Source organism: Uloborus diversus, chromosome 5 (assembly GCF_026930045.1).
Source record: "Uloborus diversus isolate 005 chromosome 5, Udiv.v.3.1, whole genome shotgun sequence".
Taxonomy (NCBI): domain Eukaryota; kingdom Metazoa; phylum Arthropoda; class Arachnida; order Araneae; family Uloboridae; genus Uloborus; species Uloborus diversus.
The window spans coordinates 10,621,706-10,644,717 of record NC_072735.1 but is presented as its reverse complement, the minus strand read 5'-3'; the positions used below and the strand labels follow the sequence as shown (position 1 = coordinate 10,644,717).

At 35.4% G+C, this 23,012-nt stretch overlaps 1 protein-coding gene across 1 annotated transcript; it reads left to right on the top strand.

Moving 5' to 3' along the window:
• Positions 1 to 5,244: 5,244 nt before the first annotated feature.
• Positions 5,245 to 22,423, top strand: LOC129222739 (insulinoma-associated protein 1a-like). The gene is made up of 2 exons (XM_054857270.1): positions 5,245 to 5,709; positions 21,083 to 22,423. Exons 1-2 carry the CDS (start codon positions 5,416 to 5,418, stop codon positions 22,421 to 22,423), a joined length of 1,635 nt encoding a protein of 544 aa, XP_054713245.1. The 5' UTR covers positions 5,245 to 5,415.
• Positions 22,424 to 23,012: the final 589 nt, after the last annotated feature.

Sequence of the window (23,012 nt, the reverse complement as noted above, 5' to 3'; positions counted from 1 at the left end):
TGATCTTTTTCTATACCAATTTTAAGACAATTTTTTCCGAGCAAATTATCACAACGTGGAATAGTAAATTACGAAATTATCATAACGTGGAACCGTAAAATGGGCGATCCCTTTAACATAGCCAATTGGCGAGAACTTCCCCATCCATTATTTTTTAATATACAGGCGAAACAAATGACCTTTTAATTTTCTACTACGGGCAAAGCCGTGCGGGTGCCACTAGTGTATCATAATATGATGAAGCATACACTTTTCTAATTTCTAACAAGTTTTGTTGTATTTAAAAAATAAGGATTTGTACGGGAGAGGGCGTGACAGTACCGACACGCCCGTAACGCATGCAAATCATTATTTTTCAAGTCAAACATTTTTTTTTTTATAAAGTTGATACTTCATAAATTATGACACATAATGGTTCCTTATTTTCTGGTAGAACGTAATTAAAAGCCAAAGTTTAAAAATTCCTGGAATAAAGGGGAAATATATGCGAAAAATTTCTTCTTCGTGCAAATGAATAGAACAAAGGAGAAAATTTGCTTTCTGTAAATCAGGACTGGGGAGTCGGAGCTGAGAGAGAGAGAGAAATGATTTCGGTGCAAAGGAGTCGGTGTCGGAGGCTTTTAAATTCTCGAAATCGGAAGCGGTCTTTTCTCTTCATACAGCACAACATAACTGTAAAATAATTGCACATAATCAGGGGGTGCTCATCTCTCCAGGAGCAAAGGCGCACCTCCCCCCCCCAGGGCCGCAGAGAGCCAAGGCGGGCCCCTTGTCAGTTATGTTGCCGGGCCGTCTTCCGCCCCCCAAAGGAAAGAAAAAGAAGAAGAAAAAGAAAAGAAAAGAGGTGAAAAGAAGAAAAAAGGGAGAAAAAGAAAAGAAAAGGGAATAAAGAAAGAAAAAAAAGGGGAGAAAAGTGAAAAAAAAAATAAATCCGCTTTGTAGAAAGCAATTAACTCTATTTTAAGTGCCACAACAGTTAATACCAAAAGCGTAAATTTTACTTACCTAACCTTTACGTTTTCTCTTATTCGGAGTCCCCCCCCCTTTTTTCTTTCTTCCTTTCTCTTTTTTCTTTCTTTCTTCTCTTCTTTCTTTTTCTTTTCCTTTTTTTTGCGGCAGTGTCGCCGGGTTCCTTCAAGGCCCGGGCCTTAATTTTTTGACTAGGGTGACATGGCCTCTCGTCGGGCCTGTCCCCTCCCCCAATACAAAGACTCGTAATACTTTATTGATAGGAATCGGAGCTTTGTACAGGATTTTTTTTGAAATTCCAAAAGCTCAAATTTTAGACAATCTTAGAGTTCATTATTTAGAGGGGACTGACTCTCCCCTGGAAATTTTTTTTAATTGAAGTCTAAAAATAAGCAATTATGCAACGCCGATGGCGTTAAGGTTTAGAAAGGATGGGATTCATTCTTCCAGAGTTTTGTTGAAATAAAAGTACCAAAATAATAATAATGATAATAATAATAATAATTTGAGACGATCTTCCATAATGTAAGGAGATGAAGGTTTGGAAATTTGTAAAAGGGTAAGTATATGAAATCAATCGCCTCGTCCTTGAATACTTTCTGGATCCATCCTTGCCCCAATACCACGAAAACCTCCTCCTCCTCCAAAAAAAAAAAAAAAACTTTAAAACACCCCCTATAAAATTTATTGGCGGAGTGCGCCATGCCCCCCCCCCCTACTAAGTGGGCATCTTTGACATGATGAATGGCCGATAGAAAAATGAGCTTTCTTAAGAATTAAAATACTTACATTTTCGTGACAAAAGAATGAACATTTCAGAGTTATCTCGGGTTTTTTATCTTTGAAAATGCTGAAAACGCGGGATCTGACTCAAAAAGAGCTATAGAGCAATGGGGACCCATGTCCCTTTAGAAATTTTCAAGTGGACATGGAAAAACATGAATAACGCTCTTTTTTGCGTGTTCCAAGCATTTTTACAGTTATCTATATTGCATAGAGTGTTTCGTAAGTGTTGTAAAAAGTGTCTCGAAAACTGCTAGAAAGTGCTCTGAAAGATGGGACATGGATTAGTGATCAAAAATACTCTTAAGAGCCAGTTTTTATAAGAGTCAGGCATCAGGGTCCAATGAAGGTCAGCTATAAAATTTAAGATATATTTCATTTGAGGCACTAAATATTATGTTTTAATCACAAAGATTTGCTGATGCTCAATGCGCAGAGATAATTAAACATTAAAAAATGTCGATTTGAGAAAAACCTTAAGTCGGGACCAACTTTCGAAATTTATGCACTGCGCGCCGCTTTCAACTGCGATTGGAGTCGGGCATTCACGTGGGTTCAGTCCGTCATTTTGTGTCGTTGCCTGTGTGATTTCACTGTGCGGAATACTAGATATTTTCTCTTTGCTATTTGTATTTTTCATCAAACGCTATCTTTAATGTGAAGATGCCGCGGTGTAGTGCATTAAGATGTTCTAACAGTTCAAAATTACTATATCGAAATACATTGAAAGATTATTTATGTATTTTAAATGTTTTCATCAATACTGCTGTGCAATTTCAGATACTTTTTGAAACTCTTGTTGAAATTGTAATAATTTTTACTTTTCATGAAACTGTCTGATGGTTTATTAATTTTAATGCGATAATAAGGACATTCACTAAAATCATCATAAATTGTTCCTTCAAATATTGTAAAGCTCAACTATGTAACGGCACCTAATAAATTGCTAGCAGTAGTAAAATGTTTGCCCTGTTTTTAAAACTGATTTTTCTGAGTTTAAGATAACAAAGTCTTCAAAATTTAAATATACTAATTATTTTATTTATTTTTAATGTAAATTTTCTATTGTTTAGTTAGTTTCAAAATGTCTCAGTAACTGTATCAAAGTTATTTTAAGAACACGTCGTTTTGCTTTTAACTGTGTCATAGCCATGAGTTACAGTGCGTTGCCAAGTTAATTATTTATCTATTTTGCGCATAAAAATTAAGATATTAAAAGTATGAAATTATTCATTAAAAAAATAAAGCTTCATTGAGATTATAGTAACATGTAACTCAAGCCAAGTTATTTAATTATGCAAAGATTTTTTTTTTTTTTTTTTGCCCGGAAAAAAAATCTGATTTTGTACTTTGATGTGAAAACCTTTTATATATATAAAATTTATCCCAGTATCTGTTAATTTATAAATTCATTATTGCTATTTATAACAGTTCGTCACAGATGTAATCTGTACTCTTTTATTTGAATTCCTATTGGTATCAAATAATTCAATTATTATTTTTTTTAAATATTGATATAAAACTGGTTAAAACATTTTATTATCATTTTGTTGAATTCTTAAGAACTAGTAGTATCCTTTAAAATCTGGTTTAAATGAAAGGCATTTTTTAATGTAAAATCGTCATGAGAAAGAAGAAAGTGTTAGTAAAATGTTAAAAAAAAAAAAAACATGGAGGAGTCCTGCTGAAAATAAAACCTTATTAGTTAAGACAAAAAGAAATTTTGCAATTTTTTAGAAGTGAATAATTTTCCATAAGAAAACTACACACATTAGTAATATAAATGATACTGCTTTGCATGAATAAGTTCAAACAGCTGCTCAAGTTACAAACAATTTATGACATAGTTAATTTAGCTCACTACTGTTCTACTCAGTAGTGGATTTAGGGGGGGGGGCAGGAGGCCTTTGCCCCCCCCAAAGGATAAATATACTTAACTATTTTATTCACTATTTTTAATGACTTCTCCATAGCATTTTTTAAATATAGTTAATTAAACAGAACACAAAACACACATAGAGCATATTTTGAATAATAGCATTTTTATTTGCTAAAGAAGTCATACTGGAGTCCTAGAGTGGCAGAATACATTTAACTCGCTGGTTTTGAATTCAAGGGAATGTAATATCGCGATTCGTCCATTAATTTTTCTTTGATGGAATCAATAACTAACATACTTCAAAAAATGTGTAGGCGCACTAAAAGAGTCATTTTGATCCAGGAACCTATTTGCGAAATAATAGCTTTTTCTTTTTCAGCTTATAAAAAATGCAAAATGAAAGAAATCATATCGTAGTTTCTTAAGAAAACCATGATATTAATGAAAGCGTCATGTAATATGAATATGTTATCTCAACTGTATCATGGCTTCAAGAACAATCAGCAACTGCTTTGAAATCCACACAGAAATTGTCCTGACTTTTTCAATAAAACTTATATGTTTAATAGCTATGACTTTCTTAATGAAATAATATTTTACAGGTAAAATATTATAAAATAATTTAAAAAACTCAAATGAGGTTTTTTTTTTTTTTGAATAACCTTGCCCTCGTGTTATAATCATTACGACATTGTTCCTAAAATTAAAACCGCTCATTGTATAGCATTTCGGTAACATTATATTTGGTTGGGTATTTAATTGGCTTGAAACGTTAAAGATGTTTTACGTCCACATTCAAAGTATATTGATACATAATATGTATGTACTTAAAAATGGATCATTAGTAAAAAAAAAAAGAAGAAGAAGAAGAAAAAGTGAGGAAAAAAAAGGAATTGAGAAATTGCCATCCGAAGAACATAAATGATAAGGCTGATAAACAGCGAGTTGATTGTCAAAATTTAAATCGGCCGAGTTCTTCAACGCGATAAATTTTCGCCAACGATCAGCTAGTTTGGCGACGTTCGGGATCATTTCCCATTCGTCAGAAGCAACCCCTCGTCGAAAGCGAGCAATCGGAAATAAAACTCGGAGCTTTCCGATCATCCCCAGTTAGTCGCGAAGTGAACGTTAGTCTGAGAGGATGCGCTGAGATTGTCGCAGATCAATACATCACGTGCCATGGAACATTACACGATGTGACTGCGTTGAAAGCATCCCTATCCGATTTATTTTCTAGTCACGGTTCTAGTCTAATGTACCGCTAAATCTAGTCTTTTTTGTATATAAAAATATTTGACTGTTATATAATTTTATTTCGATTATTTGCATTAGAAATTAAGTATTCTTTGATGAACTGAGTTCTAATTCATGCAAGAGCCTGATATTTTACAAAATAACTACTCGTCTTTATAAACTGGACTAAGTCGTGTGTGACATTTGCTTTTAACCTGAGTTATTTTGAATACGTTCTACACATTTTTTAGTACTGAATTGAATGTTTTTTTTAAAACTTACTCTCTGTTTCAAGAAATTCTCTTCTGTGCCACAATTTACAACAAAAACAATCGTTTCGACTCTCGTAAAACTTTTTCCAACTAACCAGTTTGCGACATTCTAACAAGATATGAGTGCATGTGCACTTTGAGTTTACTCGAAGAAGCGCCATGGAATACTTCGGCAAGAACAACAGCAACTGGTGCAGAGACTTGGACATCCTCCTTTACTTCTTGGAGAAGCGGTACAAGCACGGTTAAAAGTGACCGCAGTAGACCACCTCGAGCATTATGCCTCGAGGCTTCTTGGTCAAGCGATATAGCAAGACATCACCCCCTCCATTATCATCCCCATCCTCCACCCTTCCTTCATCTTCATCCTCCCAGAGAGTTCGGAGGTACTCGGACGAAGACCGGAGTGACACGAGTTCCGACCACGAGTTGCTTGACCATTCGGATCTCCTTCGACACCCCCTGTTCTGTCTGCCCGGACCCCCGCCGCTGAGGACTTCTGTCCCCGCCAAGGATTCGGACCAGGACACTCCCTCGCCTCCTTATGTGGAATACAACAACACCTTGTGTCAGGTGAGTGTTTTTATCACAAATCTTTTGGTTTATGATCTTATGGTTATTTGGTAGGGTAGACCGACTAATGAATCAGGATTCCCTCAGCAGGGTTCGTACGCTCCTTCAAAACTCCTCCAATACTCCTTCATTTAGTAAATTTTTTTGAAGGGCCCTTCAAGCTAATTCATTTTGATTTTAACTCCTTCAAAACTCCTTCTTTTTTAGATCAAGACTACATAATCGTCCTCTATGACAGTAATTTAAAATACTTCTATCGACAACTTATTTCCGTCACAGGGGCGAAGGTATACTAGCGATTTTAATGTAGTAATGCGATGTATTTTTTTTTCATAAAGATGTGATATACAACTTGGTTATAGAAGTCATAAAAGTTGAATTTGAAAACATTATTAGATGACTAAGACATTTCATAAGTGTATTAAATCATGCTTAAATGGTGCTTGGCTATTTTGTCAAGTATTATGATTATTGCTTGTAAAAAGAGTCATCCACAAGGGATGTCATGCCTTGAGGGGAGACGGGCTTATGAAATTGTGACAAGGGAAAGAGAGGGTGCCAAAAAGTGACATCACAGTTATTATAACAACATGTTTATGAAAAATAAGATATGTGACAAGGGAAGGAGAAAGGTAAAAGAGTGACGAAGGGGAAGGGATTCAAATCTGTTGAAAAAAAAGTGACAAAATTTATAAGGATAGCTCAAAATTACTCCTTCAATATCTCATTTTACTCCTTCAAAACTCCTCCAAAACTCCTTCATTTAATTTCTGAAATTGAGTACGAACCCTGCTCAGTCCATGAACAGTTCTCAAGGAATTCGTAAAAATAAGATTTCAAAAGTTTTTCTTCGATAAATTGGCATCAGGGCGTAACTTGCATAGGAGCTCTGCTAGCTTCTTTTCAAATTTATGCGCATTTTAACGTTTTAAGCAAAGTTTAGGTTATTCACGCGTAAAAATGCGTTTTGGGGGGACTGACGTGGGAAGTTAAAGTGGAGTATCTGCAAGTTTTTTCATTTTATATATTTCTGCATTTTCGTCATCTATTGTACTTAAGCCTTTCTGTACAAACTTATTTACTGTTTGACCACGGATTGTATGGAAAGACAAACATCCGTTTCACTGCCGGAAATGGACGAATTTATTATTTTTTACCCATGTTAGTTTTTCAGAAGCAGAGTCTCATTCAAATAAGCGGAAAATGCGCATCAAATTTTTACTTTTCCCCCTTATTCACACAGATTCTTCTTATCTGGACATTTGAAAATTCCATGCAACCCGTGGTTGGACAGTATTTGGTTTCCACTGAAAATAAAGCCCGGAAAAAACTTTAAACTCCAACATTTCTCTATTGTTAGTACGGAATCCAAAACACGTTTCTTCAAATATCTCAAGAACTCATTTCTGCAAATACTGCGTTTTACATTCCCACTGCAGTATAGGGCTCCTGCACTTTCTTTGATAGAAATTAAACCCTAATTCCAACGACTAACTTCTTCCTATGCATTTCCAAAAAGAAAATGACCAGAAAATGATGAGTTTGTGAACTGATCTTGGTGTTCATTCACCAGGTTGGTTGCACGCTTTTCATTTCATCCCACAAAAAAAAAAAAAAAAAAAAAAAAAAAAAAAAAAAAAGACGCTAAAACGTAAAAGTTCTTCCCGTTTTTCCAAAATAAATGAGTATATCAATTTAAATGATTTTGCTGTCGTGTGCCAAATACTGCAGTTTTTAACGACGTTAAGAATTTTCGGTAATGAAATTTCGCAAAGGGTTCATTCACTGGTCAGTCTATCCTACTTGTTCAAACACGCTTTTTAAATAGTAAATACCTTTGCACTAGAAAGTAAAACAAAAAGTAACAACGTCAAAAAGCATAAATTGCGGATTACTGAAGAAATGTGTTTCGGCGTTACAAGGAACGCCTTTATCCATAATCCTTTTTTTTTTTTTTTTTTTTTTTTTTTGTCATTGGAAAAACTATGCTTTTGCCGTTGTTATTTCTTATTTTACACTAACTTGATTTTATGCATTGGAGCAGCTTAAAAAAAATCAAAATAATTAAATATAAATGTAATAAAATAGACAAATAAATAAGCTTCTTTTTGCGAAACTTAATACTAAGTGGAAATTGAACACATTCAACGCATTAAAAAATTTCATGAAAAATCGAGGGGGGGGGGGACCGAGAGTGTACAGACAGGTTTGTGTGATGCTTTGCACATTTGGGCATAATGGCAATGTCGTTGGTAGAAAAATATATGTGTTAAAAAAAATGCTCCATGAAACCGTAAGAATAACACTCGGAAACTGGCATTTTAGTTTCCTTTCTAAGAGTTTCACTTTACTTCATCCTTTTAAAAATAAATAAGTTAGAGCTTTGACAATTAAAATCATGAATAAAACTAAAATTTTTTAAATAATTTTAATTTTCAGCATTTTTTTTAAATTTTATTTTTCTGCATTCAAAAGTCTTTATATATTTGCTGAAAAACAATCACAATTAAACTTTTGTTTATAATAATTTTGATAAATTATTTTAGAAAGGTTTAAAAAGTTTTAGTGACCAAAAGTCAAAAAATAAACAGTAGACAATAACTTTAATCCTTCTCAACTCTTAGAGGTTAAAGAGTCAAAATGATAACTTAATAACGAAAACCTCTATAATGTTTTTAAAAAATATTGGTGCTAAATAAATAGTTATAATAAAAACATCGACAAAATAAACTTAAACTCTTTATGAGCTTCAAAAATAAAAAGAAAATGTGAAATAAAACAAAGTTTAAATGTCATATTTTTGCTTGAGACGTATGACATAAATCGGTTGACAATTGTTCACTGTATTTTTAAAACAGTTGAACTTTCAGTGAATATTAGGATTGCTGTCAATACAAATACAAAAGTGACGACCAGCAACAGGCTCTGGGCCCAGCTAGACTGGTCCTAGTCAATTTACAATCCCCAATGAAGATCAATGGCCCTCTTAAAACTATTTACTCTCTTGCTCATTACCACCTCTTCCGGTAAGCTGTTCCAAGGTTCCACTACCCTGCTAAAATAATAATTTTTCCTAATATCCATGTTAGCCTGAGATTTAAATAGCTTAAAACAATGACCCCTTGTCCTGTTTTCAGTGCTAAACTTCAGCGACGCAACATCTTTCATTTTAATAAATTTAAGCACAACTGAATCATCTCCCCTCGGTCTCTTCTTTGCTTAAGACTGTACATTTTTAACCTCCTAAGCCTGGAATCATAGTCTAAATGAGAAAGTTCATTTATTAGCCTTGTAGCCGCCTTTGAACCCTTTCCAATATATTAATATCTTTCTTAAGATAAGGAGACCGAAATTATGAAGCGCAACGTTTTAGTTATTATCCACAAATTTTATTCAGAAAGTTTTAAAATATCTCATTTATATCAAATCATTTCATCATAAATGCATTGGATTATTGGTAACAAGGCACAAAATCATGTACGCGTCTCACACGTTGAGCAAGATAATACAGTCGGACCTCGATATAAGGTTACCCTTCGGGACTTCAAGAAACTGACCTTATAAACGGAGTGACCTTATAACCGATTCATACATAGTTTATAACAGGTGTGTAAGGAATAAACATGTATGTAAGAAATAGACATGTACTTCAAAAAGTAAATGCTTAAAAGGAAGTTTCTGTACAATAAATGAGGATAAGGACATAAATTTCAGGATAAATGAAGAAAAGGGCGCGAGTTTCACGATAAATTATATAAGAAAAGTATCGGAGAAATGAAGGCAAAGGCTTTTTGTCTGACTAGTGAAATAGCGGATTTCTGAGCAAACAAAACCTATATTTGAGGCAAATGTAACCTGATCGTATTATGCAAGCTACGTAGATCCTAATCAGAGTATTAAGACGCTGCCAGATTAGATTTGCCCAAGTATAGAAAAAGTCTAGTTAACAATTTACTTACTTCACTTACAAAAGGGGAATTACATATTTACGCTCGCTCTGAGAGTCTAAAGAGGTCTTTCGATTTATTACTATGGGCTAAAGAAAGGTTTCCATATGAATGTACAGAACGTACACTCAATTTTTGTTTCAAACTGTGCCTCATTACGTTGTTTCTCTATATGCTGCAGTTAGGGCAAGGAAAAACAAGTTTTATTTTTTGTATAATAACTGCAATATTTTCCCCTAATTATTTCTACGGTGTGCAATTGCTTTTGCCGCTTCTGAAGTCATTTTAGGCCCACAAATGGCTTGATATGAAAAGCAATCATCTGTAGGCCAAAACATCGCACAATTTGAAACATAGCTTTCTTTTTAATATGAACATAAATGAAAACGATGTGTAAACGTAAACAAGTTTCTTCGTATAAATTAGCACATCATTATAGACTCTTTGTAATTGTTAGTAGATCATATTAATTTCCTTAACAAAAATGCGATTCAATAGCGTCGTAAAAAAATCAACGTTTGCGACAAACAACATTTCATCCACGTTTCTATCTATAAAAGTTCGGAAGGTAAATTTTTACTAATTACTTAATAGTGATTTCATTCTTATTACGAATTTCAGTTATGTGTATTTAAGCAGTTTTTCCCATTTTTTTTCCCCCTTCGTTTTTTTTTTTTTTTTTTGGTTTGTGTGTGTGTGTGTGTGTGTGTGTTTTTTTTTTTTTTTTTTTTTTTTTTTTTTTTTTTTTTTTTTTTTTTGAGCAATCACGATTTCTAACTGTTTGTATTTGACCGTCCGTGATGTTGTGGTTCCTTTTTCAACCCCACCGTCCTCTGCAGGCACGACTCCTCCCAGTAGCCTCTGCTCCTGGTCGGTGGTATCCATGTCCTAGACACACACACGCTCATACACACTCACACACATACACACAGGTCTACGCACACACACAAGCCTACACATACACAACTATGTACACGTAACCGCCCGAGAGGAGGGGCAGGCTTGGGGGGACAGGAGCCGTTTCTAGACAATATCTTCAATGAGTGGGGTCCTGTTGCAACTCGTGATTGCGAAAAACATAATTTGAATGCAAAATTTTAGAATTCAAATTAATATTCTTTCTTTTTTTTTAAGTAAAGGAGCTGTTATTATTTAACATTTTCACACAAGAGCGCTGAAATCTCTTTTACCGGTTGATTTTAAAATTGTTGAAAATTTTGAGGTTGCATGTTGTGCAAAAAGTCATTTCCAAGCTGCTTTGAAATTTTAAAAGTACGCCATATGAGGTAGTGGCATCAGTAACACATAAGGATCCTGTAACATAGTCATACGTTTGGAATCTATATATATATAAATGAATGTTTGTCTGTATGTCATCCATGAATTCAAAAACTACCCGGCAGATTTGGCTGAAACTTTCACCGTTTGTTATTTTTGGTACTGGGAATGTTTATAGACCAGTTCGAAAAAAATCCGCGATCGATAGTTCCTTTTTTATTCCAATTTAAGTCACAATCCATTGGATAAATACGAATAAAATTATCGGCTGCAGAACTTATTCGCGTGAAAGATCTCATTGATAAGAAGTTAGCTGTTGCCATTTTTCTTGAGTTTGAACAAATAAATTCTTCCTTTATTGTTTTATGGCTTTTCATGCAACGGGGGGATTTAAAACTTTTTCTATTTGATATTTTTAGCGATTGATTGATCTTGCAAACTGCGTGAGTACAAAATTTGAGTATAGTCACGGCTTCACTAGATACCTGGACCGATTATTATGAAAATTGTTATATATATGTATTTTTCTAAGGAGAAGGTGCATACTATGCTCATTGAAGCCACTCGCCACCAGGTGGCACTGCAGAGTAGCAACTTCTGTCCCGTTCAACCGATTGTCATGAAAATCAGTATAATGATGTATTTTTTTCTTGGCGTAGCAACGCGCGTCGGGTACAGCTAGTTAAATAATAAGAATTTTAGGCGGGTTAAACTGTTGTTGCTGTGGCCCATGAATACGGTGAAATCATCTAGTGGTATCAGAGTGAATTTTATAAGCCAGGTGGTATTTACAAGGCAGTGGGGGAAGGTTATGAACAGTCACCACGTGGTCAGCTAATGTTCCTTGTTCATTTGAATTTAATGAGGCTTTAGTCCTAAAAATAAAGAACGTTTGCACATTTTGAAGAAAAAAAGGGAATTTTGTCTAACACTTATCCTTTCTTCATCCTATCTGTTATTGGGTATCATCAGATTTTTCAGTGTCTGTTTCTGGGGTCGGACCTTTTTTCCAAATGAGGTTGTTTCCTCCAGTCAAAATTACTACTTTTTGTCACTGAAATTTATGGAATAAGTAAAAAAAAAAAAAAGAAAAAAAAAAAAAAAACACGGACACAGAAAATATTTTTATCTTTCCAACAGTTATCTTTTAATTAATTTTTTAAAATGTCCGATTTTTGAAACAACGCGTTGTCATGATGACGTCACAAATGATGTACTTTGGTGCATCTGTCTACCGCGTTTCTACGTTATGATAATCAAGAACAGAATCAAATATTGCGCTCTACGCTTGCTATCAACCCTATCGTTGCCAATACACTTGAGTAAAGATGCGAATTAAATATTTTGCTCTGTGAAAGGCAACACAGAATGGCATTTCATCATTTGTGATGTCATCGGACAGAAGCATAAACATTGAAAGCGCGCCGATTTAAGTAATTTTTTTTAATATTAAACTTAAACAAATTATTTAAAAAATGATCATATCCTATGTTTTTAAGCATGCTCTTTCAGAAAAAAATACTTTTAAAATTTTGGAAACGACCCGCATTGAGCAAAAAAAAAAAAAAAAAAAAAAAAAAAAATAGAATTAACTAATTCAGAAGATCCAGAAGCAGCCAAACGTTAGATGGGATGTGGTTGCGTGGGAGAAAAATAGTTTTAAAAATCTAATTACATTTAAAGGGTCAGAAAATTGAGTTAACCTGAGAGCGATGTGTTAAGCATGTCTGTTACTAGTGTCGTTACCCCAATGTGAAACAAATAATGATTTTGCTACTTTTTAGATTGAAAAATCGGTGATAACCATTATTTCCATGAAACGGTAATTTGACTTTATGCTTGTTTCCCAGCTTTCCTACGTCAGTCTTCAACGCAGAAATAACGATTGTGTGTACACTTTCGTTATGGTTTCAAGGGCAGATTATTACTACGTAAAAGTTTAGACAAAACTATGTTTGACTAGTTCGTTACTAACACTATTGAAAAATTTGGTCTGTCCAAAACGCAGTTTGGTAATTGTTATCACATCTTACTTTATTTATTAGTACTTTGCTACTTTATTTACTCACTAGTGGTACCCGCACGGCTTTGCCCTTAATAGAAAAATTAAAAGGTCTTTTGGTTCGCCTGTATATTTACAAATAATGTATGGTGAATTTTCTCGCCAATTAGCTCGTAACCATGTAACGGTTCTACGTTATAATTTCGTATCTCACCAATTGGTTTGTGCCCATGTTACGGTTCCACGTTATGATAATTTCGTAATTTACTCGTCCATCTTATGATAATTTTGTTCTTAAAATTGTATTAGAAAAAGAACTACATCGAATTTTCGAAAAATCGCTTCGAGGTGCACACCCCCATGCTACAAACTAACTTTGGGCCAAATTTCATGAAAATCGACCGAACGGTCTAGGCGCTATGCGCGTCACAGAGATCCTGACAGACAGAGAGACTTTCAGCTTTATTATTAGTAAACATTATTATTAATATTACTGTAAATGTACTTATTTTCGTGAAAATTAAGATACTATCAATGATTTTTTTAGTTGAAAATTACGCGAATTTTATATGAACGTGAAAAATTTGCCGCGAAAAAATATTTCACGAGTCTTAAATTTTCGCGATTATGACGGGTTCGCGAAAACTAAAACCTCGCGAAAAAAGTGCTTTTACAGTATTATTATTGCAGTAGTAGTAGTATTAGTAGAGTTATTATTGTATTATTACTATCCTGATCATTATTACAATTTTAAGCTGGCTGACCGATGAAAATTTTAAGTAAGATTGAAGTATATTTTGGAGAAGTAAAATGCTTCATATCGAATGTAACAACACGCACCTTTGCGAAGCATCTTTACTAATAATAAAGCTGAAAATCTCTCTGTCCGGAGGATGTCTGTGACGATCATAGCGCCTAGACCGTTCGGCCGATTTTCATGAAATTTGGCACAAAGTTAGTTTGTAGCATGGGGGCAGTGGCGCCGACTCCATGGGGCCTGAGGGGGCCCAAGCCCCCTCAAAAATATTTTTGAGGGGGCAGAGCCCCCCCAATAAATCAAGAAAATTATTAGTTATATTATGCTTTCTAAACTCATAAATTAAACTTTTATTTTCTTTCTTTGAAGATAGCTTTTCTTGTAAAATACATTCAGTAACAAGTTAAAACAAATAATTATTGCGGTAGTAAGCAGGTTAACTGAAAACGAGTGGTGTGACTAATGATAGTGTTACGGTGCTGCAAGCACACTTAGAATTTGTCCCAGTGCGCGAACTTACGGGTCAAGTCAGTTGCTGGTGGGCAGCGATGCGACGCGCTCATCTAAGTATTGCTGATCTGGAAAAAATATACGACGGTTTGATTTGTATATTAAATGAGAGGCGTGATAGTTTTGAATACTTTTGAGTATTGTGTTTAAAAGAAAAACCTTCACAAAATGAACAAATTCAACATCCTTCGTTTCCTCAGAATCGACGTGTACCAAAGAAGTATGAAAACAACGAAGCCAGCTCACCGCACACTTTTAAAATCCCAAAGGGGCCAAGAGCAATCACGATTGCTTATTGTCCTCACTTGACCGTCTTTGGCGTCCGGTTCCTTTTTCAGCTTGGACCAGGGGCCAGGGCTGATCGGTAGAGTGTCGGATTCGGGGCTGGAGGGTCATGAGTTCGAACCTCGATGGTCGAAGATCCACTGTCGTCATTAAAGGGGACTGGGCGACGTTAAATATGCTCGTGGTCTCAATGTCCTCCAAGTGAAACAATACCTCTGGGGGTGCTAGCACCAGGTAGCTATTAGCTCCTGGACTAGTTCTAAATTCTCATTAACTGTTCAATCCGGTGATGGTGCTGCCATCTATCGGTATATAAAATAATGGAGGCAAGACACTTAGTATGCAGTCCTCGACATAAATACAGTTGTAGTCAGTTGTGACTCTGAATAGGAATAGGAATTCCCAACGCACTACAAGGCAATACATTGATGAGGTTTGCGAAATGGCGCAATCTTGCATTATTGGACGGTTTACATCAACTGAACTCCCACAGGTTATTGCAGTTGAACAAGAGTGCTTGCTTTTGTTAAACAGAGGTAAAACAAATTTTGAAAAATCAACTGCTTTTCAAAAATGACCTAGACATTGAGAGACTTGCGTTTACATATGAGTATGTTAGCCGATATCACTAATGAAAAAAAAAACTGGTCTTAAAAAACATGTGTAAATTAAATTACCTTTTTACAAAAAATACTGTGCATGTTTGTATTTATTTTTTCCTTTTTTCAAAGCCAAAAAATGTTTCAGGCTTGTCGAGTTTTCGGGGTTCTAATGTTCATTATATAACTTTGAAATGCTTTAAAACTCACTATTTTTCATCTCAATTTTAGAAAATTTCCCGCTGCAAGACCCTTTGGTATGACCCCCCCCCCCACACACACAATATATTTTTTTTAGTCCGCGTCTCTGGGAGTGCCCTTCTATGCAAGTCAAGTGCCCTACCTTTTTCAATGCCTAGCTACGGCACTGCACGACTCCCCGTAAAAATGAACAAAAAAATCTCTTACTAAGACAAGTGACATGATCAATTTTTAGATTGTTTTACTTTGAAAACGCCATGTCACATTTGTTTGTTTAAATTATACACACCAGAAAATATGTAAATTGGCATTTTCAAGGAACAAAAATCTGACCTTTATTGGGGAGGGGGGGGGGGAACCTCCGTGGAAGTACATAACCCCCTAAGCCCCCGGTGATGTCTAGCCCCCTCAATAATTTTTGCAAGTCGGCGCCCCTGCATGGGGGTGTGCACCTCAAAGCGATTTTTCGAAAATTCGATGTGGTTCTTTTTTTATTACAATTTTAAGAACAAAAATATTATAAGATGGACGAGTAATTTACGAAATTATCATAACCTGGAACCCTTACAAGGGCACAAGCCAATTGGCGAGATACGAAATTATCCTAACGTGGAACCGTAACATGGGAACAAGCCAATTGGCGGGAAAATTCACCATACATTTGTAAATATACAGGCGAACCAAAAGACCTTTTAATTTTTCTATTACGGACAAAACCGTGCGGGTACCACTAGTTATAAATAAAACGAATCATTTGCGTAGCCCATAACTTGTCATAGTTTTTTTCAGTAAAAGTTGCAATTATTCAGTGGCTCGGCATGTAGTTCAATCGAACGAATAGTTTTTGTAAGAAAATTATTCGCAACTCCAGAGCTCGAATACGCTACCTTGCGGTGATTAACAGTACTAAAGAAAAAGGTAAAACATTCCATTCTACGTGTTTCCTTTGGGGTAAATTACAGGCTTCAGACAGTTAATGACGTAATGTAATTTCAGAAGAATAGGAAAAAAACTTCCCACAAACACGATGAAAAATTACTGTCATTCACTAAGCGTCAAAGCAAGTTATAAGTTACGGCGTGTGTTTGTTTTACCTTTTTCATCCGCCATTAGACAGGGACTGCAGCGCCCCCTAGAGCTTATTGAAGTTGCGAATAGTTTTTGTAAGAAAATTATTTCTTAGGTCTCGGTTGAACACGAACTTTCAAAAAGTGCTTGGAAGAAAATGGCAAAAGGCGCATCGGTTTTTCTTGAAAATTCGGATAAAAACATAGCAAATGTCAGTTTGAATATGTAATTTAATGACCCATACCTTAAAAATTAGGCTAAGAATGTCGCGAGGAATTTTCTCAATCCTATAAGGTTTCATTAATGAATCGATTATGTTTTGAAACACGTGACGCCGTGATAAATAATAGGGAATAATACTGCCAAAAATTAAGGGCAGAAATACAATTTCCCGTACAATTTCCTACATCTCTATGGTATTTCACAACACTTTGTGTTTTTGAAGTTTCGTTTATTTTACGGCATTTTGTTTCCCCAAGATTTAGCGCAACCGTTTTCGAAATCTCATATGGAAGGAAATGAAACTTTTCAACGTGTTCGAACAGCGGGGAAGGTTGCTTTTCCTTCATTGTTCTATCTCCTTGCACTAAAAAAGAAGGGGCTCTTTTTAATTCTACAGCCTGTTTAGGAAATTTTCTTACAATGTTTGCCTTACTAAGCCGCGTTTGATCAAGTATATACTCTCGGCACAAAGGCTTGAAACAAATTCCTTCAAACGCTGATATATACATTAAGAGCAAAAATTGAAAATCATTTTAAAAGCGTTGTTGAAATTGAAAGCAAAAAAATGGGGCTGTTTCCAAAATTTTAAAAGTATTTTTTTTTTTTTTTTTTTTTTTTTTTGTGTGTGTGTGAAGGAGCATGCTTAAAAACATAGGATCTGATCATTTTTAAATTATTTGTTTAAGTTTAATATTTTTTTAAAAAATTACTTAAATCGGTGCGCTTTCATTATTTATTCTTCTGCCGATGACATCACAAATGTTGAAATGCCATTCAGTGTTGCCATTCACAGAACAAAATATTTAATTCGCATCTTTACTCACGTGTATTGGCAACGATATGGTGGATAGCAAGCGTAGAGCGCAATTTTAATTCGCTTCTTTATTATCATAACTGGAAAAGCGATAGAAAGATGCGCCAAAGAGCATCATTTGTGACGTCATCAAGACCACACTTTGTTTAAAAAAAATCGGACAGTTAAAAAATTAATTAAAAAATAACTGTTGGGAAAATAAAAGTATTTTTTGGGTCCATGTTATTTTATTTATTTATTTTATTTTTTTGCTTATTCTATCAATTTCAGTGACGAAAAGTACTACTTTTGACTGAAGGAAACAACCCCATTGTTGAAAAAGAATTTTTGCGATCGTTTGCCAAAAGTTAAGTCTCGCGAAAAGCTTTCTTGAGACAATCGTAAGTGAAAACATTCAAATGAGGTTATCTTTCACATTGTTGGTTACAACTCGCGCAAACGATGAGAAAAATCAACCCCCTCCGCCCCTGGAGCGTTTGGCGCCAAAACTGAATCAGCACCTGTTTCTCTGTAGGCTCACTTTTATTCCAAATTTCACTTAAATCGTAGCACTGCTTCTTATGTGCTACGATTATTCTCTTAATATAAATGGGATATTTTAAAACTTTCTGAATGAAATTTGTGGATAGTAAGTAAAACGTTACGCTTCATAACTGTCACAATTAGCGGGAAAGAATGCACCAACCTTCTAAGATATTTTGGCAGATTATCAGCTGTTGTCTATTTATGGACAAGTTTTTGACTGCATCTTTGTTTTATCTTTACTAATAATAAAGCTGAAAGTCTCTCTGTCCGGAGGATGTCTGGATGTCTGTAGGATGTCTGTGACGCGCATAGCGCCTAAACCGTTCGGCCGATTTTCATGAAATTTGGCACAAAGTTAGTATGTAGCATGGGGGTGTGCACCTCGAAGCGATTTTTCGAAAATTCGATGTGGTTCTTTTTCTATTCCAATTTTAAGAAAAAAAAATCATAAGATGGACGAGTAAATTACGAAATTATTATAACGTGGAACCGTAACATGGGCAGAAGCCAATTGGCGAGATACGAAATTATCATAACGTGGAACCGTAACTGGGTACAAGCCAATTGGCGAGAAAAATCACCATACATTATTTGTAAATATGCAGGCGAACCAAAAGACCTTTTGATTTTTCTATTACGGGCAAAGCCGTGCGGGTATCACTAGTTTAAAATATAGCAGTGCAAAAAACGAGATAAAATGTTTGATTGCTCCACCCGCTTTTGAGATATTGCTGCCAAAATAGAATCTGCGCTTGTTCCCCCTGATGTCTATCTATTGACCAATTTTTGTAAATCCTTCCATCAGTTACTAAGATATAACAGTCCTGTGTATAACAAAGAAAACGTTCGATTGCTTCACTTCCCTTGGAGGGATTGGCGTCAAAAACTAATGGGCGCCAGTTCATATGGAGTACATATGTGTATTAAATTTCTTTTTATTTCATATCTTAGTTTTTACGCTAGAGCCACCACAAAAAGCCAATTCCACACAGACAGAAATTTTCCAAAAATGGTCAAAATGGATTCTACTTACACACCTCAAAACGTGCAATTCCGACGAAAGTAAAAATTTGGGGTTGGCATTATTGGCCTACCCACAAGGCCTTATTTTACGCACCCATCTTACTGATTTGAACAAAAAAAAATAGCATTTCTGGATGTTTAGAACTCCATATTTTTAATTTTTAGCATCAGATTTCCATAACTTATTATATAACAAAGAATGGTATAGCGTTGAGCGGAAAAATGCAGAAACTGCAGATTAACACTCAAAAGTAGAATTCAAATAGAAACTTCAGCATTCTCAGATTATATAATTAGCTGTTTACAGTGTTGCCAACTTGTTTTCTTTACTAATAATAAAGCTGAAAGTCTCTCTGTCTGTCAGGATCTCTGTGACGCGCATCGCTCCTAGACCGTTCGGTCGATTTTCATGAAATTTGGCACAAAGTTAGTTTGTAGCATGGGGGTGTGCACCTCGAAGCGATTTTTCGAAAATTCGATGTGGTTCTTTTTCTATTTCAATTTTAAGAACAAAATTATCATAAGATGGACGAGTAAATTACGAAATTATCATAACGTGGAACCGTAACATGGGTACAAGCCAATTGGCGAGAAAATTCACCATACATTGTTTGTAAATATACAGGCGAACCAAAAGACCTTTTAATTTTTCCATTACGGCAAAGCCGTGCGGGTACCACTAGTGTAAAATAAAAAGCGAGAAAGTGAAAAAATAATTTTGCCAGAAAAGTGCAGCATTTAGCTCTTTGCGACTTTTTCTTTGAAGTCACATGTATAAAAAGTTTTGAAGTTAGCACAGTTAACCCACTCATACACACGTGATGAACCCTACCTACGCGATGAATGATTCAAAGCTACCCTAAAAGAATACACTGATTGTTTAAAGCATATTTTTACTCATTCATTTGTTTATTTATTTGTGAGCGTATAAATTACTTTAGAAACACATATCAAAGAGAAATACACTTTGATCCCGATACAGCAAACTTAAAGGGTCCGTAAATTTCATTTTTGTTACGGGGATTTTGTTGACAGAGAATTCAAGTAATTTAACGGTAGTTAAATCGGGACTGATTATTTATTTCGTTTAAGCGGATATTTCGAGGTTTTGCTTATGAGATTTTACCGTAGTTAAGAAGTTGTGTGAAAGTGATTACCAGTTTAAATTTGAGAAAATAACTGTCTCTGTCTGGATTTCAATGAAAGAAAAAAATATATATGTTTATTTTAAGGATGTATTTCATTTGTTTCCTCCCAGTTTTGCCAACAAGAAATTTCCATCTCTCCTGTTTTTCAGTTTCAATCATGCCTTTTGATTTTTTTTAACGGAGGAGAATATTTAACATGTCCACGAAACTGGGGGTAAACCATTATTTTTACGTGTAATGAATTTCTGTACCCGAACCAATTGTGGAGTGTTTTTCTAGTAAAATATATTAATTATTCCATTTAAAGTAAATAACTTTTTGTACTCTACTATTCTTTTCGAATTAACACAGTAGAAACACTTCCTTTCTTAAGCGTTGTAAAAAAAGTTGTATCGAAAAAAGAAAGAGAAAGCTTCATATAGGTAAAATGATTGTTTTTACATACACTGTGAAACGTGGGGTAAATGTGAAACATATTTAGGTTCATTAGTATGTTTAAAAGCCAGTGAAATATTGTTGAAACGCAAAGTACCTATATCATGAAAAATTGGTTTCAGACCAAAAAAAAACTCCAATATTTATGAAATGCTATCTCAGTTTGAGATTCACATTGAGTCACTTGCATTTTTTACAATATATTTATTACGATGCAATTGGTATTGATGGTACATAAAGAGGAATATTTTATTTCATGTACCTAATGCTTTTATCTTTGACAGTGCATAATAAATTCAGTTCAGATCATGAAAATTATCACTCTGCTACTAAACATCAATTTTCCAGCACTTCTTAACTTATCAGTGAATTCAACATGAGGTAGTATATACTAAATACTTCATTAACCAGTTTTTAAATTGAATGATGGGAATATTTGTAAAGTTTTAATTACTTTAAAGGCGATTACATTCAAAACTTCGTTTTTTTTATTGCACATAAAGTTGTAATCTTTAGAGAAAAGCACTATGATTCATGTCAGTATTTTGTTTCTTTTCAGGAGGTTCCATTAGCTTTGACAAAAGAGAAGATCCTCTTTTCGCCGACGACGGATCGAATCAACAATCATACATTCCATCCTCTTCGAAACCCCATCGTATACTTTCCTCGTCAAAATGGCACTCATCTACCTTCGACTCCTCCCCCTCCACTGAAATCAAAATTCCCCACCATTCATCCCCATTCTGCTCCGACGGCAACAGTCACTTCTAGAAGCCAAGAAAAACCAACAACGCCAAAAACCAATTCTTGCCAACCCCCAAAGAAGCGATCTGCCGACGCCAACGCCTCAGAGGCCAAATCTAAAGCTGCCAAGCGATCCAAAGTGGTCCGCAAGTTGAATTTTGACGAAGACAAGAGCTCGCCCGTGTCCGGGACCTTCATCAGGAGCACCGACGACGACGACGACGAAGTCATGTCCAACCACTCATCCGCCATCCGGAAAGGCGACATCGACTCCAGCCTGAACGTGGTGGTCATCACGGAAGAGGCCAGGGCAGAGCTAGCCAAGATCGAGAACAAGATCGGTGATTATGTGTGCCAACTCTGCAAAGAACTGTATGACGATGCCTTCGGACTAGCACAGCATCGTTGTCCGAAAATTATCCACATCGAGTACAGGTGTCCAGAATGCGACAAAGTGTTTAATTGTCCAGCAAACCTTGCCTCTCACAGGAGGTGGCATAAACCTCGTCCGCCTCCAGGCACGAAAAATTCCACAGCACCCAATCCACCGAAGCTTATTACCGGATCCAAAAAGGAACACAAGGTGTTGTCAACTGACAGCCTTATTCGTCCCATGAACAAGACGAGAGACAGCTTCAGCACCGACCCGAGTGACACAGAAAGCATCAGAGACACTCCTCCGCCTGAAATGTCCACCGTCAACCGTTTCAACTCTCAAAACGAAGACAAAAGCTTCGAATGTCATCTTTGTAGTAAGAAATTCAGCCAGTACTTCTACTTCAGGAAACACTTGCTGTCTCACCTAACGACCAACGCTAACGGCCAACTGGAAAGCGAACTCATTCAGAGTGTATTCTCTAAAGGTGCACCCGAAAAACGCACGGCCCTTGCTCGCCTGAATATCACCCCACCCCCAGAAAACGAAAAGGACAGATGTGGCTTCACGTGCACCATTTGCGGGTTGCTTTTCCAGACGAAGTCTGAAATGGAACAGCACACTTTCAAGCATGATGAACTGAAAGGTATCCCTTGCAAATACTGTCCCAACACCTTCTATAGTTCTGCCGGCTTGACAAGACATATCAACAAGCACCATCCCAGTGAAAATCGTCATGTCCTTCTTCAGGTACCAACAGTCCGTCCCCTGTCTACATGAATGGCCATTCCGCAATATTCCATAAGTGCAAAGAAGTGAGGTATTATTTATTCCATTGTTTCAAATGCTTTCGTGTGAATTTTCTAGTCAAATTTCTGTCATGAGTTCAGTTTGGAAACAATAAGTACTGTCTAACCACGGATTGTATGGAATTGGCAAACGTCCAGTTAAGACGAGTCTATTTGAATGAGGGGGGAAAAGTAAAAATTTGATGCGCGAGTTCCACTCATTTGAATAAGAGAGTGCTTAATTTAAAGGCTAACATACATTTGAAAAAGCTGGCATCCCTAAAAACTAATTGATGCATCCATTTTCGCCTGTGAAACGGATATTTGCTTTTCCATACAATCCGTGGTCAGACAGTAGATCATAATTCATCAGAAAGCAACATCTTTTTCATTGATTACTTTAAATATTATTCAAAAACTAAAACGAAATATTTCATTTACTTTACAGAATTGTTTATTTTCACTACAAAATTCTAACTTTTTTGTATTTTTGTTATATATTTTCTTTCATCTTTACCTTATTAAGTATCTAAAGCAAGCATTTAAAAGATATTTTTCTGTTTTTAGATTAGATTTCAATA

Bases quoted from the DNA above. Each gene is read 5' to 3' on its own strand.
- LOC129222739 (XM_054857270.1), top strand. From the start codon at position 5,416: ATGCCTCGAGGCTTCTTGGTCAAGCGATATAGCAAGACATCACCCCCT. The intron at 5,710-21,082 runs GTGAGTGTTTTT...GTTTCTTTTCAG, and splicing joins ACAACAACACCTTGTGTCAG to GAGGTTCCATTAGCTTTGAC.